At 36.2% G+C, this 18,255-nt stretch overlaps 1 protein-coding gene across 24 annotated transcripts in view; it reads left to right on the top strand.

The window, feature by feature from the left end:
- Positions 1-18,255, top strand: part of PTPRD (protein tyrosine phosphatase receptor type D) — a 1,083,558-nt gene that overhangs the window by 960,589 nt on the left and 104,714 nt on the right. For 8 of the 24 annotated variants that reach the window (XM_072360013.1, XM_072360007.1, XM_072360006.1 and 5 more), the window contains 4 exons: positions 244-831; positions 1,273-1,370; positions 2,213-2,472; positions 8,242-8,332. In XM_072360013.1, coding sequence (XP_072216114.1) covers positions 244-831; positions 1,273-1,370; positions 2,213-2,472; positions 8,242-8,332 — 1,037 coding nt within the window. Of the gene's footprint in view, positions 1-243; positions 832-1,269; positions 1,371-2,212; positions 2,473-8,241; positions 8,333-18,255 lie in introns of all 24 variants that reach the window. The other 16 variants (XM_072360012.1, XM_072360010.1, XM_072360009.1 and 13 more) reach the window with 3 other exon arrangements.

The raw sequence follows: 18,255 nt of genomic DNA, 5'->3' as shown, positions 1-18,255 counted from the left end.
TTATAAAGTGTAGTATTTAGAATGATAAGGCAAAAATGAAGAATAGATAACTTTATTATAGTTCACTATACTGTATGACTCAATAGTGCAGGAGGCAGACATTATTTCTTTCAAAAAGTTGCTGTTTGTAAAATGAAGAGTGAGGGAAGGGAAAATTATGCATATTCCTGCTAAAGCTAGCCTCAGTAATTTAATGTGCAGTTCTGTTTCTATTTATTATCTTTAAATAAATTTCTTCTGCAGTTCCAGGAAAACCTCGACTTGTGATTAGCCACACACAGATGAATACAGCTCTAATTCAGTGGCACCCTCCTGTGGACACCTTTGGCCCGCTGCAGGGTTACCGCCTGAAATTTGGTCGCAAGGATGTGGATACATTTACAACCATGGAGTTCTCAGAAAAAGAAGATCATTTCACAGCTACAGACATTCACAAAGGAGCTTCTTATGTCTTCAGGCTCTCAGCTAGAAATAAAGTGGGCTTTGGGGAGGAGATGGTTAAAGAGATTTCTGTTCCTGAAGAAGTTCCCAGTGGATTTCCTCAAAATCTCCACTCAGAAAGCTCTACTTCTACATCAGTTCAATTAACTTGGCAGATGCCGCTCTTGGCAGAGAGAAATGGCATTATCACCAAATACACCATCTTGTACAGAGATATCAATGTTGCTTACCAGCCAGTTGAACTCCCTGTTGTTCCTGCTGATACCACTATGACACTTTCTGGCTTAAAACCAGATACCACATATGATGTAAAAGTACGTGCCCACACAAGCAAAGGGCCTGGTCCATATAGTCCAAGTGTCCAGTTCAGGACACTACCAGTGGATCAAGGTAGGATTTGTCTGCTTATGGCGTTGACCTTTAAAGGAGTATCGGTCTTTGGATATCAGTGTTTTTGAAGCTGTAAATAAAACTGAACGGCCCATTCATAAAAATAGGTTCAACAAACACAAAAGGTAAAGTATGAAAATCTTAATATGTTTTGGATGCCTTAGAATTCAGTTGTCCCTTTCCAAACAAGTTCTGGCTAACATCTTCACAATTTTTACAGGTAAGGAGAATGTACGTGTTGGATTGTCGTTAGATAAGAGTGAGAATGACTTAGAATGTAATATTTAGATGTGAATGAACAGGTAGGAGAACTGAATTAATTTTGTTTCTTTGATCCAAATGGAAGGGTAATACACCAAGGTAGCTGTGGAAATATGACAAAATCTAAACTCCAAGATATTGTTTACATACAAATTTATTATTTTTTTTTTTTTCCAGCAGTGTTTGCAAAAAATTTTCATGTTAAAGCAGTAATGAAGACTTCAGTTTTACTGTCTTGGGAGATTCCAGAAAACTACAACTCAGCCTTGCCTTTCAAAGTAAGTTGATTTTTATTTGTTAGAGTGTAAACAGGAAAATTAGAGGATAGCATTCAACAAATTAAGTACCTTAGTGGGTTATGGTTTTTTTTTTTTGTTTGTTTTTTTTTTTGTGTGTGTGTGTTTTGCTTTGTTTTTGTTTTTTTTTTTGTTTGTTTGTTTTTTTGTTTTTTTTTTTTATGTATTACTATATTGAAGAACACAAACTAATCAGCAACATTGACCCAGGCTGCTAAATTAAGTCCTTTGGCTTTATGAACTTCTTGTGGTGTTGTCAAGTCACACTGATGATGCTTGTTATGCATGGTGTGAACATCTTGCTGATCTGTAGTTCAATGCAATCTATATTTTAGACTAAACAATGAAAAGAAAACAGTTTTCTTTCTTACTACTTTCTGTAATGACTATGAATTCCTTTTGACTTCTTTTCATCTCAAATTTACAATGATTCATTTCAAACTCTGTTTCTCCACTAACTATAGCATAAGCCAAGATAAAAAGACTAGATCCAGATCTCAGTTTGGCTTTCATCACTTCTGTGTGACTTTTCATGACCTGTCATCTCAGGCAGTGGCCAGTGAAGAATAGTATTTTATGAACTAAAAGATGCTAAAAGCTTTCTGAATATAGAGAATGACTGAAATAACAAAAGGTACTTTAAGGAATGTGTGCCTTGATATAAATGGTTGATTCAAGCAAAGCTACTGATGTTGAGTAAGTGAAATTGGACCTTAGGAGTGCTTACTCTACATTAATATAGCTCATTTTTTTTCCCAAATATGATGATATCAGTTGTTTTCCCTTAGTAACAAAAATTGTACTGAATTTATACATTAACTTAGATCCTTTATGATGACGGCAAAATGGTGATGGAGGTGGATGGACGTGCTACTCAAAAACTGATCACTAACTTGAAGCCAGAGACATCGTATTCATTTGTGCTGACAAACAGAGGGAACAGTGCTGGAGGTCTTCAGCACAGAGTGACAGCAAAGACTGCACCAGATGTGCTTCGCACCAAGCCAGTCTTCATTGGAAAAACCAACTTAGATGGCATGATAACTGTGGAACTTCCAGAAGTACCATCAAATGAGAATATAAAGTGAGTGATTTGGTGGTATTGATAATTCTTACTATTCTGCTAATATAAACTGTATATGTAGTAGCACACCAGGGCTTTATCCAAATAAGGGTACAGAATTCAGCTCTCTGCAGAAGTATTTGGATTAACAATGAATAGCAGTTTATCACTTAGCTGAGTATGTAGCAAATTCTGGTTGGATATATAAGTAGCAAAAAAATACAAAAAATATGTTCTGTTTCTAGATGTTTCATAGACAACTTTTTCTTTTCTTCATTAATTAAGGATAGTTAAGAAGCCAGTTGTGTTTCAAAAATTGTATCCTCATGTAGAGAATGAATAATCTACTGGTGTAGGGTCATTCACCTGCAGCAACATGAAATAGTAGATCTCATTCCAGAACTATGTGGAATTTTGAAGGGCTGTTACTGCACTTAGGTTGTTTCAAGTGAATTAATTTTGAAGTTTTTTTAAGATAAAAATTTCAGATCCTCTCCGCTAGTTCAATTTTAAAAAACAATAAAACACACAACCAAATAAATTAAATGGTAATAAATAAATAAATAAGTAATAATAATAATAATTAAAAAAAAAAAAAATTAAAAACAGAAAACAGCAGACTTGGATGTGTGCCTCCGGTGGCGCAGTGGTATAAAGTGCTGCTTGCAGCACCAGAGGCCCGGGGTTCGAATCCCCCCTGTGGCGCAAGTGGTACAAGTGCTGCTCTGCTACACAGAAAGGCTCGAATCCCGGGAGTTGGACTCGATGATCTCTAAGGTCCCTTCCAACTCACACGATACTATGATACTATGATGAAAGATTTGACAGAGTTTGATAGAGGTTATTTCCATTTGGGGTGAAGAGGTGCTAAGAAATTTAGCAGAAATAGGACTTAAGAGCTGACAGAACTGTGTCAGCAGGGATTAGAAAGCCTAGACAATGAAGATTTGGCAAGAAAATATGAAGCACTGTACAATCAATGAGTGTTACTGCTTTTGCTGGTCGGTAAAGTTTCCATCTGTAATATAAAGAGCATGAGGAAAAAAATGATTAAATCATTAAAAATAGTTGGGGATTCCACTTCTGTTAGTGTGTTCTAACTGGCAGGTCTTCAGAATGTTTCTCTCCCTTTCCATTACTGAGAATTTTGAGGCAGGTGAAGTCCTGAATTAAGTGACTTTGAGACAGTAAAAGGATGAAAACCTGAAAAATGTAGCCATTAGTGTTAGATTGAGTAAGGTTTGGTCAGTAACAAATGCATCTAAGGAAGGCTGAGTCAAAAAAGATTTATGAGGCAGGGCACTCACAGAGGAAAATCTTGCAGGGTTCTTGGTCAGACAGCAGAAGGAGAAGCAGTGGAGAGTCAATGCTCTTTCTTATAAATGTTTAAAAAAAAAAAAAAAAAAAAAAAAAAGAATAAGTGACACCCACAAAGAAGCATTAAATGAATGGAGTCCAACTAACAATTGTAAAAAATGTAACTCCTTTCTAAATGGCACGTTGTAATATACCTTAATATAGCAAAACAAACGAAAAAAAAAAAAAAATCTATCTCTGTGAATAGCATACCAACACAACTAAATACTGAAAGGAAAATCCTGTCATGTTTAGACATCCAGTGTTTGCTAGAATATTTAAAATTATAGGAATCTTGTAGGGGAAGAACAACTTTTTTTTTTTTTTTTTTTTTTTTTTAATCCTATTGTTTATGTTGGCATAAGTGCTGCTCGTTTTTCTGTATGGGTACAGTATATGCTAGTGTTTATATCTCTCCTACACTGAGAATCTTTCAATGATACTAATTACAATGAAGATGAAATTGTTAATTACTTGTCCCAGTGGATTATAGGTAAATACTAATGAGATTGAGAATAATGTTTTAAGAGCCTTTAAAACTTATTGAAGAGAATAGAAGTAATTTTTGTTGTCTTAGTGTCTGATGATCATACAGAGTAGAAACTTAAGCAGAGCCCACAACATGCTTGGTCAGAAATATCTTGCGATGGAAAAATATCAAATGAAAAATGTTTTCATTTTTTTGAAGTATTCTGGCTAATTCAAAGCAATTTTTCTTCAAAGCATCTCCCTCTGAATCTTCCATGTTGGTAAAGTCTTGCATTTTATAGAGGATGTCAGCCTTTGAAATACTGACTGGATCTAGCAAGTCTCATGTTTCTCACATTGCCTTCAACTTACCAAAACAAACAAATAAACAAAAGTGCAACAATAGCATAATCAAACAAAGTATAATAGAGCAAATAATATCTTTTTTAAGAGATGCTACGTTTTCAGTAGTTAGCTAGAAATAACAGAACTTCACAGTCCTTCACTATTTGAAGCAATATATGTATATGTGAACTGTTTCATTTTTCAGCTTACTGTTAAGATATTCATGCTTTCAGCATTAAAATATTCTGTATGTACTGAAAGTCTTAGTGTATGATCAAAGTTACGAGTGGGAGGCACACATGAAGGAATTGTGAAAGAGTGTGAAAATGACATTTACATGCTGGATGTTCCTTGATTGATAAAAGTGTCTCTGTTAGTGAGAAAAAGAAAGAGGCAGCTGCTATCAAGTTCATCTAGCACATTTTCAGTGTCTGAATGATGTATAAGGAACTGATATAAAAGGAACAATTCTCAATTGTTGTTTTGTATGAATTGTTCTGAATCTGAAAAGGAAAGAAATATACATTGTATATACTATATAAATGAGTAAATCTGCTTTTTCAAGGATTTTTTCATCATGTCAAATGCCTTAGCAAAGGAGAAAATTGTCCTAAAGTTAGGCTTTAAGCACGTCAAGAGTAAATTTTTGCCTTCCTAGCAAGCATTATTATACCCTAAATCTCTTTGAAACTAAACAAAATGAAGACAGAGAATTTTGATATTCAGGTTAAAATTATGCATTGACACTACGGAAGAGTAAAATCCTCCATTTGACTTTTGAAGATATTTCATGTTTCTGTATAGAGGAAAAGTTAGCATAGTAGAGGAAGATTCATTTGACTGATTACTTGTATGAATTGATACTGGAAATAGTTGCTTTTTTTTTTAATCAGGTAACTAGTTTGAATAAAACAAAGAAAGAATCCATGGCCAATTGTAGGAATTCAGCTACTATATAGATTTGTTTAAATACTGGTAGGAAATGTAGTTCAAAATGTTAATGTGAATTTATTCTACTTTGGAAATACTTCAAGAAAAATATACGTTAATATCAAGGGAGCTGTAAAATTCCCCTGAGATATTTTTTCTTCTACTGCATTTACAGTAGAGCTGTCCAATTGGACTACTTCAGTCTTCTGATACTGGCATGAATTAATAGAAATCTAGGTTACTAATTTGCCTTAAATTTTTAATTACTAAATGGCAGTTTTCTCTTCAATCCTCTATTCTGGTTTCTAGAGTTACAGCCATGGCTTAGCAAGATGTACATGTAGAAATTCCATACATTAGTGATTGCGAAAAGTCATTGGTTTTTTTTCCGAAAATACTCAGCATGGACAGACTTGCTACTTCTACATCCCTAAGCATTTCACAGTTTTCACTCCTGTCCTCCAAAGTTACTAAGCAGGTGTGACCTACTGACACTCACTAAAGAACAGCACCCATTTATTAATTGGTACAAGATATTTTAGTTTAGTGTACACCAACATTTTGTCAACTAGTCTTTCTTCAGTTCTGATTATGTTTAGAAGAACATTACTTCAGTCACTAAGTTCAATATGTCTACTTCTAAATGACCGTTTGGCTCGTCTTCTTGTCATTTCTGAGAAATTCTTTTTATAGCTTATTTCTCATCAGTTTGATGAAAGACAATTTTGCGGAAGGGGAATAACTGAATATAAATTGTTGAAGAAATTGAATCCTCTGGTATCCTGACTTGGGAGCAAGTAAGCTACCTGTGAACATGACAGACGGCTTCTTGAGAGGCAGAAATCCTGGACAGATTTTCTGAGAATCAGATGTCAAGAAAAAAGTCATAACCTTTGGAGTGAGGGAGAGAGGATGTGTCAACAAAGAAGAGCTATTTATGTCACTTGCAATTTGTTGTGGTAACAAAATTTTAGTTTTACATTTTAGAGCCCAATTATACTTCTTTTAAGAAGATTTTATATTTATTTATAACATTTTAACTTGTGTTGTTGCCCTATCAAAAATCTTGGCATATTCCTGCAGCTCTTACTGACCTAAGATCCTGACATACCTCTCAATCAGATAACTTCAGAAATGTAGTTGTACTTTAATCCTAATATATGTTTGGGAAAAATATATGTCTACATGTACAGATGATCATTATGAAGCTGAGAAAGCATCTTACTACAGATATTTTAATATTTTTATTTCACAGAACTATTTTAAAAAAATTAAGGTAACATTTAAGGAAAAAAATAAAAATCTGAACATTTGTTTAGTATGCATACTGAGCTTTAAAATCTGAACTCAAGCAGATTTAATAATAAGAATATAACTCTTAAAGATTATTTTTTTTGTTTCTACTGTAACACGTGATACAAATTTTCTTTAAAAATTGAAAATACAGCAAGAGAAAAGTTACAGATCTGTGGCTACACTTCTTGTTTAAATACATTCTGTTATAGCTTTGCATTTCTACAAACAAATATCTCAGATTTCTTAATACTATTGAGTGTTAAGAACTTACACACTTAGAACAGTAGTTAATAATACAGATTGTTGTTAGATTTATTTTAGAGGAAACTGCTTTATTTAAGAAGAGATGATTAAAATGAACCAGTGCTATGCACTATGCTTTGCCTGAGACAAAGACAGTTTATAGAGTTGGTTTAGACTGGGCAAGTTTTTGATTAGTTGTAAGGCAAGTCCTTTTCTTTAGGCTCCTCCTTTACTTATTAACAAATAAATAAATGAAAGGAAGAAGGAGGCAGAAACAGAAAACACTAAAATTATTTTCCATAATAGAGACCAAGAGACATCTTCTTAGTGATCTTGTTACTGGAAACAGCTGTTTTTCGTTCTCTGAGGTGAGGAGTGCTTGACTTCTTGTATAGCACATTATACCATCCTGGATTTCATGCTGTTTGCTTATATTATTTCTTTAGACACATATGAAATGTTTGGTTGAGAAATAGGCAGAAGAGAAGGAAGGAGTGCAGAGAAAGCAAAATATTTTCAGAAAAACTTTTGAGTGGAAAACTGAGGAAATGTGAATCCTAGCTGTAAAGAGAACATATATCTATTACTGTGAAAAGAATACTTAAGTAGGAAAAGCTGGTGGTAACTGATATTCAAAAGTGAAGAGAGTGTGTGTGGAATGTGTGAATTTATGATATGTAGTTTTACTTTCTGTTATGGTAAATTTATATTAACATACTATACAAATTTGACATGAAGGTGGAAAAAATGGGGCAACGTTTTATTTTAGGGGTTTGAATTCTTTTATGTTATGTTATTCTTTTGTTTGTTTCCACATTTGTGCTGGTAGGACACAAACGTCCCATGGGTCTTCTATTTCAAACAAAACAACAACCTGCAGTCAAATATGCAGGCATTTTAGAACACTGTAATTATTTTTTCCTATAAATATTAATATGTTTCAATGAAAAGGCAGGTAATTAGTACCATTTTTTGTTAAGTATTCTATACCAAAATTTGTTATCAAGATGGGAATTTTTACAGATTCATTTGGAAGGCTGGAATCTTTCTTAGTGCATGACAGTTTTTACAAGCCCCTCTGAACAAACGTACTCCATCAATTTATTATCCTTTTCCTTCATCATCACTTTTGTCCCACTCTTTCTTTTACAGAGGCTATTACATAGTTATTGTACCCTTGAAGAGATCTCGTGGAAAATTTATAAAACCATGGGAAAGTCCAGATGAAATGGAACTAGATGAGGTATTGCACATTTTCTCTGTCTTCCTCTCCCTTTTTAAAGAAAATAATCTTATTAGTGATATGCTATTAATTTACTAGTGTAAGAAGTTTCGGTTGCCAGAATATTTTATGTTTATTTTTGAATTAGCCTGTGGGAACTGAAACAAAGTTCAAGTTACTCAAATTAGAAGACATTACAGACGTTAAGTTGCAATAAAGAACACAAAGTGCCTGATCTTTGTTGGCATTAATATTTTATTCTTTTTCCTATTGTGAAGTGTAATGTAAAAGTGCAGGAGGTGAAATGAGTTGTCAGAGAAAGCTTAATCACCAGTGATATGAACTCTAATAAAGGTCTGGTTCATTAGTGGTGTATTTGCTAAGCCAATACCAAATGCTAAATTGCATTTTGCATTGCAGTTTAACATTTGACCTTCTTCTGGTGCCTTTACCTGATTCTCACATACTATAAGGCTGCCGATGAGAAAATGTTTATGCTATTTTCCATTCTACTGGCAGTGTGCTCAGAAAATAAATAAATAAATAAAATAAAAAAATGGAAACTACAACAGTATGTCATCATTTGACACTACAAATAACATTTCTTTGAAGAATGGAAATGTTTTCACCTCTGTGACAAGCTCAGTAATACTAGAAATCTATTATATTATTGATAGGATAAATAATCCAGAAAGCTTAGTGTCAGGATCCAGTCCAGTCTTCTAGTATACTTAATGGCAATATGGTACAATCTAAATTGTATTATTCCAAACTGATGTATTGAAGCTATTATTTATGGTTGTAAGCTCTGAGCTCTTTTCAGAGTTGCATATGGAAGCCAGTTACAAAAGAGGTAGTATTACTATTGCTACATCCAGCTAGTATTTTAAATCCCATTCAGGTGTCATGGTAACTTGTATATATGGTTGCTAGCATAATGATGTTTTTATTTCATCCTATTTTTCATTTTTCTTTTGGTGGGTTCAAGACTTTCATATAACAGAGATGCTTCACCAAGTACATAGTCGGGAATTCAGGAATCAAAGGGGAGTTATGAGCTTTGAAAGAAGGGGAAGGCAACCGAGTAGGACTACAGAGCTGCTGTAAAATTGTATAGGGAGAAAATTAGAAGATCCAAAGCCCAAGTGGAACTCATTTTGGTTAGTGTAGAAAAAGATTATAAAAGATGTTTTGATAAGTACATCAATAACAAAATGAGGAATAAGGAGACTCTCCATCTTTTATTTGTTGTGAGGGGAAGCACAGTGATAAGGATAAGACTGAGGAAAGGAAAGTTTTTCCTCAGAAAAATTTTCCTCAGTCTCTCATAGAAATGACAATTGTTCTCAGGGTAACCAGGCCCTTAATGTTTAAGATGCTGACAGAAAGCAACATGAAGAAACATGAAGTTCTTAAAATCAAGTGGAAAACTGTAAGTTAACTCTTTCCTGTTTTGGATGTTCACAAGTCAGTAGGACCAGGTGGAATGTGTCCAATTCCAAGGGTATCTAAGAAGCTGTCACAAGTACTCACCAGGGCTCTTTCAATAATTTATCAGCAGCCCTGACTAACCAGGGGAGTCCTAGTTGACTGGAGATTGATGAATACGATGTCCATCTGCAAGAAGGTCAGGAAGAAAGATTCAAGAAATTACAGACCTGTCAGTTTGACCTGAGTACCCAGGAAGGTCGTGGAGCACTTTATCTTGAGCTCCATCTCATGACACATAAAAAACAATAGAAGCAGACAGCCTGGATTTCTGCAAGTCAAGTCTTCCTCACTAGCCTCATCATCTTCAGTGACAAGATAACGCACTTCGTAGATGAGAGAGAGACTGTGGATACTTCTTATTTTAGTTGTAGTCTCTCACAATATTTTCCTGGAGAAACTGGTTGCTTATGCTTTGAAGAAATATACTGTTCCCTGGGTGAGGAAATGGCTCAATGAACTCAAAGAGTTCATTCAATTTGCTGGTGATTCACCATTCGCATTCCCCCGCAGCTTGTCACAATGGATATTTTTTTAATTTTTTTTTTACATTTTTATCAATGATCTGTATTAGAGAATCCAATGCACCCTCAAGTTCACAAGTGGTACCAAGTTTGACAAGAGTGTCAATATGCTTGAGGATATACTGATGCAGCAGTGTAGGCTTGGGGAAGAATGGCAGGGAAGTTGACTGGTAGGAAAGGAAAGCTACTTTCTGGACAGCAGCTGATTGAACACAAGCGAGCAGTATGCCCATGTGTACACAAAGGCAAATGGCATGCTGGTTTGAGCAGCCAGCAGGGCTAGTGGAGTGGTAGGCCTCTTGGATCTGACAATGGTGAGAACAAACGTCACAGAATCACAGAATGTCAAATACTGTATTCACTAAAAGAAGCCCATTGAATTGCTTGAAAGTGTAGAGAAGAGCAACAAAGATGGCAGAGGACTGGAAGATAAGTGTCATGAGAAGCATCTCATCTATCTGGGCTTGTTTAGTCCCAAGAAGAAGAAACAGAGGAGGGGACATCATTGCTCCCTACATTTTTCTGAAAATACATTAATGGTGAAAATAGTGAGGTTCTCTTAGAAGGCAACAACTGATAATATCTGAGAAATTACTGCTAGCTCCAGAAATAGAAGTTTAGGTTGAATGTTAGGAGAGTTTCTTCACAGTGATTCTCTATTGGAGCAGTCTGCCCAGGGATCATAAGATAGCTTGGCCTATAGGTGACCTTAAAGATCATCCAGTTCTAAAACCCCTGATCAAGACTCCTTCCAATCAGGCCTTGAATGCCTTCTGGGTTGTGACACCAGCAACTTCTCTGGGCAGCATCTCATCACCATGTGAGTGAAAGATTAACTACTAACATCTAACTTAAATCTCCCCTATTTTGGTTTTAAAACATTCTTTCTTGTCCTATTTCTATGTTCCTATGTAAAAAGAAAGTTATCTCCCTTCTGATTACTAGCTATACTCAAGTACTGGAGGCCATAATGAAGTCTCCCTAGAGCCTTCTCTCTTTTCCAGACTCAACAAGGCCAGCTGCCTCAGTTTTTTTTCATAGGTGATCTTGCATTCTGATCAGCTTTCTGGTCCTTCCTCAGACCTGCTCCAATAGCTCCATGTCTTCCTAGTGCCCCAGATGGGACTGAATGAGCAGAGAGGGGCAATCAGCTTCCTTTACATGCTGGCCAGGATACTACTGGCCTTCCAGACCCCAAGTGCTCACTGCTGGCTCATATACAGCTTTTTGTCCATCAGAATCCCAAAATCCTTTTCCACAGGACTTCTCTTAATGAGTTCTTCCCTCAGTCTGTACACATGTCTGGGATTGCCTTCACCCCTGTGTAAAACCTTGCATTGATCTGAGCATAGAGCCATTGCATGGTTACAGCCAGAGAGTTGTGGTCAAACTATTTTTTATTCAATGAATACTTTTAAAATCCATGTATCTCCAATTTACAGATAAGGATGGGATGTGGACCACATCAAAATCCTAGTAGAAATCTAAGTAGACAGCAATAGTTGCTCTTCCTTTGTCTACTGATGCTGTTGCTCCATCATAAACAGCCACCAGAATGGTCAGGCATGATCTGTCTGTCTCATCTGACAGATCTACCTGTAGAATCCCTTATTACTTTTCTAATTCCTAACCAAGTTCAGTTCCATCTGTACACCTTGTCTCTCCTGATCCCATCTCTATATATCCTGATGATATCTTTGTATTTTTCTTGGGCTACACATACTGAACATGTCCCAGTTTTCCTAAGTTTAACCAGTAGGTCTTTTCTCAGCCATGATATCTTCCCACCTCTTCTCTTTGTTTTCTTCTACTGCACAAGAGTCCTTGTGCAATCATTATGCTCTCAGAAAGGCACCTATAAGGAGTTGCCATTCTGTTCTATTCTTTTGTCCCTAAGGACAGCTTCCCATAGGATCTTATTCAGTATTTCCTTACACAGCTGGAAGTTTCCTCTTCTTAAATTCAATGTCCTTACTCTGCTTTTTCTGGGTCTATATTTCTTAAGACCACAAACTCAATGAGAATGTGGTTGCTGCAGCCCAGACTGCCTCCAGTCTTTATCTCTTTAATGATCTCACCTGCACTTGTGAGCGCCAGATCCAGTAACATTTTTCCTCTGGGTAATTTACCTAATACTTGAATTAGGAAGTTATGCTGCCTATCATGTTGCTTTCCCAGTAGACATCCAGGTGATTGATATCTCCCATCAGGATGAGAGGCTGTGAACATGATGCTTCTTTTAATTGAAGCAAGAAGGCCTCATTCACAGTCTTTCCTTGATTAGACAACCTGTAGGAGACTGACTACCAGTTTTCGTAAAATTAGGGACCACTAGTCCCTAATTTTAACCCATCATCTCTCAGCCTGATCATGGCTGTTATTCAGAGACAGATCTTCACAATCAGTTTGTTTGGTAAATTTCAGGGCTTTTTCCCTATTTCTTACCTAGTGTTCTCTGAGTCTTGTTCGTCACTTAGAAGCTCATCCCCTTCCCCCATCAAATATGATTTAAAGATCTTCTGATCTGCCCAGACAGCTTCCTTCCCAGAATACTGTTGCCCCACCTAGTCAGTTGTATCCCACATGTCATCAACGTGTCTGGTCTCTCAAAGGCCTGTCCAAGATCACAGAACCCAAAGCCCTAAGCATGTCATCATCCATGCAGGCAGTTATTCAGCTGTTTCTCTTTCTTCTTCCAGGGTCTCAGGCTCCAACCAGGAGGATGGAAGAAAACACTACTTTTTCTTCTAATCTCTTCTGTGTCATCCCAAGGGATTTAAAGTCACTTTTAAATGTTTTGTTGTTTTCTTGTTATAGCCCCCTGTGGCCCCACTTGAATGAGTGGAAAAGGATAGTAATCAGCTGGCTTTATCATACTTGGTAGTCTTTTCTTGATGTCTCAAAAACAGGTCCCAGGCAGACAGTAAACCTCTAGAGAGATTATCTGGATGGCAAATAGGGAATTCAAGTACCCTTCAGCAAGGAGTTCCCAGTTACCAAGACCCTTCAGCTTTTTCGTGGCGCTGGGGTTTTCTCTTGTCTTGCATATTATTTTGGCCTGTCATCTCAAGTTTAGAAGCCAGTTTAGCTTCTTCCCTTTGCAGGCACTTAATACAGAGATGACAATCCGTGTCGCTGTATGATATTAAGCATCAATATCTCACTCTGGACATTTCTTAGAATGGTAGTTTCCTTCTAGAAACTGATCACTTGCTTTGAAAGTTCACTGAGGTGGGCATGCTTTTTCTCTTGGATTCTCAGTGGGACTTCTGAATTCTGGAGTTCCCTTCAACAGAAGATCAGGAAGATTGTGGCTCCAAAGTCTTAGTTTCTACCTCAGCTTGGTTTTTCCTACTGCTGGCCACAGTATTTCTTTCAATAGAAGTCAGCTACTTGCTGTTCCCAGATGAGAAGAAAGCTGTCTACTTTAATCCCTCCTTGTGTGAACTGCTGTACCACACCATTTTCCCACTGTGTTCACTGATGTCCTGGTTGACTGGATTCCCTAGGGCTTGTGTTTGCAGGTGTGAAGGAGTTACATCACTGCTAATGGACTACACACATCTCCTCAGCCACAATCAAGAGAGTTAGTTGTTCATGGTGATTCTTTTCTCATCCTGGGGCTCCTTTACTGCAGGATACTCCTTGCTCACTGCAGTCTTCTGCTTCACTGGAGAACACACCTGCACTGGAGCAGATCATTTCAAAGAATGACTAAAGCAAGAAATTGTTTGGATTAAAAGGGACTTTAAAATTCATCCACTCTAATCCCCATGCCATAACAGGGACATCTTTCCAGGCTACTGAAAGCCCCATCCAACTTGACCTTGAGCCCTTCCAGGCATGAGTCATCTACCACTTTTTGCGCTAGCCTAGTCCACTGCCTTATCTATCCCTAGAGGTAATTAAGAGCTATGTGTACATGAGGTTGACTGACATGATATAGTAATGGGATATGGTAGATTGGGCTGATGACTAGGTTTGATCATCTTCAAACCTAGATGATTCTGATTCAGTACACACACTGTGATGTGAAGACCATCTGCAAGCAGCAGTACTCTTCCCATTGAACAGATGCATTTTACTTTCAATGTTTACACCTAAATATAAAGAAAATAAATAACTTCAAAACCAACACTACTTTAGAAACCTTTCAAAATATAACACACATCTTTCACTGACAGTGATTTTCTTGATTAGAACAGTCTAAGAAGAAAATCTACAGCAATAACAGATTTCATAATCAGAAGATGAACAAATTGAATTATTTAAAAGAACACATTTTTCTTGCTGTTCACTGTTTTAATGAAGCACGTGTTACTTCTTGGCAGGTTTCATTTATGTGATCATCCGGTGTGTTTCAAATGCAGTGCTATCTTACTTCTATCCATTAACATCTTCCCTTTAAAAGAGTTGGACTGTAAATGCCATCAGTTCATGATTATAGTCCTCAGTGACATCAAATACAGTTTAAGAGTAAAACTCTGCTGGCAAGATGCATACAATAATGGAAAACTGATTTTATATCACCACCCACTTCTAACATTCAAAGACTATAGTCATATTCAGTACCATTAACAGATTAAAGGATAGATGCCAGATGACATTGAACTTTTTGGCAATTAAATTCTATGGATCTGTGTTGCTGATTCTCATAGCAAAGGGTCATTTTAATCATCCTGCAAGTTGTGGTGCATTAATCTGTATAATAGTTTGATAAATAGCATTTATTAATTCAGAAACATTTGGGTCAGGAAGGGTTGTTTCCCACTTTAGCTGATATAATTGAGACCACATTGTAGAATTAATGGTGGAAGAAATAAGATATGCATTGACTGGAAAATGAAACTTATTTACAATAAAGAATGAAAGCCCTTGATATATCTTTTACAATCATGTCTGTACATATAGTAACTATTTGTTGGGGGGGGGGGGGGAAGAAAAGAAAGAAAGAAAAAATTATAGCTAGTCAATGTTCGTATTTCATACTCCCTCATCTAGTTTCTGTTATTTAGACAACTGTTTTCCTTCCTGCTTTAGAAAGTATGAAATATATGTACAGTCTGAAAGTGATAGGACAAGGGGGAATGACTTTAAAATATCAAAGGACAAATTTAGGCTAGCTGTTAGGAAGAAATTTCTTACTGAGAGGGTGGTGAAACATAGGAACAGGCTGCCCAGAGAGGTTGTGGATGCTTTATCTCTGGAGGCGTTTAAGGCCAGGTTGGATTGTGCCCTGGGCAGTCTAATCGAGAGACTGGCAACCCTTTCCATGGTGGAGAGTATGGAGGAAGCGGGTTGTGAAACTTGGTGATCTTTATGGTTTCATCCAACCTAAACCATTCTATGATTCTGTATTGTGCTATTAAAGAAAAACATAAACAAAAACAAACAAACAAAAAACAAAAAAAGACAAAAAAAAAAAACCCAAAACAACAACAACAACAAAAACGAGAAAGCAGTGGCCCAGTAAATAATTTAAAACTACAACTATATGAGCAAGTAGTTCTTAATGGTTAACTGAAGATACTTGCGTATTTTTAGTACAATCTCAGATATACAAGTAGTGTCAGAAAAAAAATAAATAAATAGGTTTTCCAACCAAGTATGTTTCAAATGTTTTGCTTAGATTACCTGAATAAAAATCTTACTTGAAAACACAGTTCTGGAATTTTAACTCAATTGTGTAACTACCTACTCAAAAAAACTTCTCCAGCCTTATTACACGTACCTAATCTTAATTTTTTCTTGAATCTCCATTATTTAAATAAATGAAGAGAGATGCAGAATCAAAAAGAGCAAAAAATGTAGTGTATCTGAATATTATGCATCTAAAAATAGAAGCTGAGACAGTTCTTTTCTATAAACTTAGAATTATTTCTCCTTCAGATAGACATCATGAAAATGGATGAAATTTAACAAAAATATTATGTTTTTCACTGTGTTACAGAGCAGAATTGCTTTAGATTTGTAAGCAATAAAATCTAAATAAAAGCCTGAATGTTAAGTCTTAAATCAATTTAATAATTTCTGTGAAGTCTTGATATAAAGAACCACAGGGGATACATGTGCAAGTAATGATACTTGGCAGCAACCTCATCTATATATGAATTATGAATGAGGCCAGAAGTTCATCTGAGGTCTATCATTCAGTTGTAATTGATGTCACGGATGATTTTTTTACTTACACACAAACACAAACGCACCTAAGTTTATCTGGACAAAGGTGATGAATAAGAATGTTGAGGGGTTTGATTGTTTGTTTGTTTGGTTTGTTTGTTTGTTTGTTTGCTTAATTTGCCCTTAAATGCATTTTGGTTTACTCAAGTCAATTAAACTCTGTCAGTCATAGCCAAACAGCTTCTGATTACTTGAGACACTGCATCAGAGTTCTTCACCATTATCTGCTATATATATGCATTTTATATTACTAATTCAAATGCAAGGCATGTTTAAGATCAGACTTTCTCCTTCCCCTTATAATTTAATCTACTTCTGATTTTAGTACTCCTTGTGGAATTTTGACCTTTTTTATGAGTAATTTAAAACTCATACCATAAATGTGATGTGACCTGGAAACATAGATAAAAAATTTGTTTGAGGTAGCCACACAAGTATCTTTAAATTCTAGTGGATACCATAACAGAAAATTAAAATAGGGGTTATTTTCTTCAGGTATGACTCAAGCTGTGTATACCTCCTCCTCCTTATAGCTCCTGGCTTCAAGGTAGCACAAAGACTGCTCAAAGTAATGCCTCCTGTTGGCCCACAGTTTCAGAGATGATATGGCAGTAGAGGTTGAGCCTTCCCTCCAATATTCTGTTACTCTCTGTTGCCATGCAGCATTAAGGCAAACTGAACTATTTTATATTCATCAGTGCTTGCTGAACATTTATGGAGACTAAACTGTGGATGTGAGCACCATGAGATGGTGAGTGGTGCATTTCAGCTGTGGTGACAACACTGTGAAAGATAAGCCACATCACAGAAAACTGTGGATATTTATGAGCACATCATGTAGGCCTTTGTTCATCATCAGCAAAAATGCATAGCCAATTGTGATGACTGTGTTGAAAATAGTGTTTTGTAGCTGATAATTTGTTCTGTCAAATAGTGTTATTGTGCTCTTTGTATCTCTTGTAGTTTCCATGGAAACAAATAGGAGATACTTTGTCCAGAGCAACCTGGGCACTCTGTTGCTTTCTGAATATATACCCTTCAGCTTCAGGATTTTTCAGTGTAGTTAGTGCTCACCTTTCTTTGTAAAAGATGACTTCATACAAATACATTATTTTGTAAGGGCTTTCCACTACATTTTGATTTGTCTCTCCCTCATGTTCCACCCTTTGTAATATCACCTATGATATAAGAAGATAGCAATAGATATGAAAGAAACATTTTGTCTTGTAAGGATACTGCATGGAATTCTTCTTAATATTACATTATTACACTTTTCTTCAGCTCTCACTTTTATACCATGAAAACTTTCTCTTGGCTGCTCATAAAACTGTTCAAGTGAAGGAGGAAAATGGACTGCTGACTGTAATAGCATATTTCAGTGATTAACATGATTTCTAATGTCAAATTTTGGCAAGTTTTTGTTTTTGTTGTTGTTGCTCAGGGGATCAATTCCAGTGTATAAGTTTTTGAGTTGGAACAATGGAATTGATACAGTTAAATAAATGCAAAAACTTTGCAACAGAAAACAGGCTCAGTATTAGAGCTGAGTTGGAAAGCAGTTAACTGCACACTGTTGTCTACTTACCCTCAATTAGGCAAGTTAAGACAGTTCACCTGAGCTGTCCTATGTTCTTGTTGCCAGATGAGATCCACCCAAGGGTACCAAGGGAGCAGGCAGAACTGACTTCCCTGTTACTTTGCATCATTGATCAGCAGTCCTGGTTAATCAAGGAGGTCTCAGGTGACTGGAAA

The sequence above is a fragment of the Excalfactoria chinensis genome, chromosome Z (assembly GCF_039878825.1).
Source record: "Excalfactoria chinensis isolate bCotChi1 chromosome Z, bCotChi1.hap2, whole genome shotgun sequence".
NCBI lineage: Eukaryota > Metazoa > Chordata > Aves > Galliformes > Phasianidae > Excalfactoria > Excalfactoria chinensis.
This window is presented reverse-complemented; position numbering and strand designations above follow the sequence as displayed.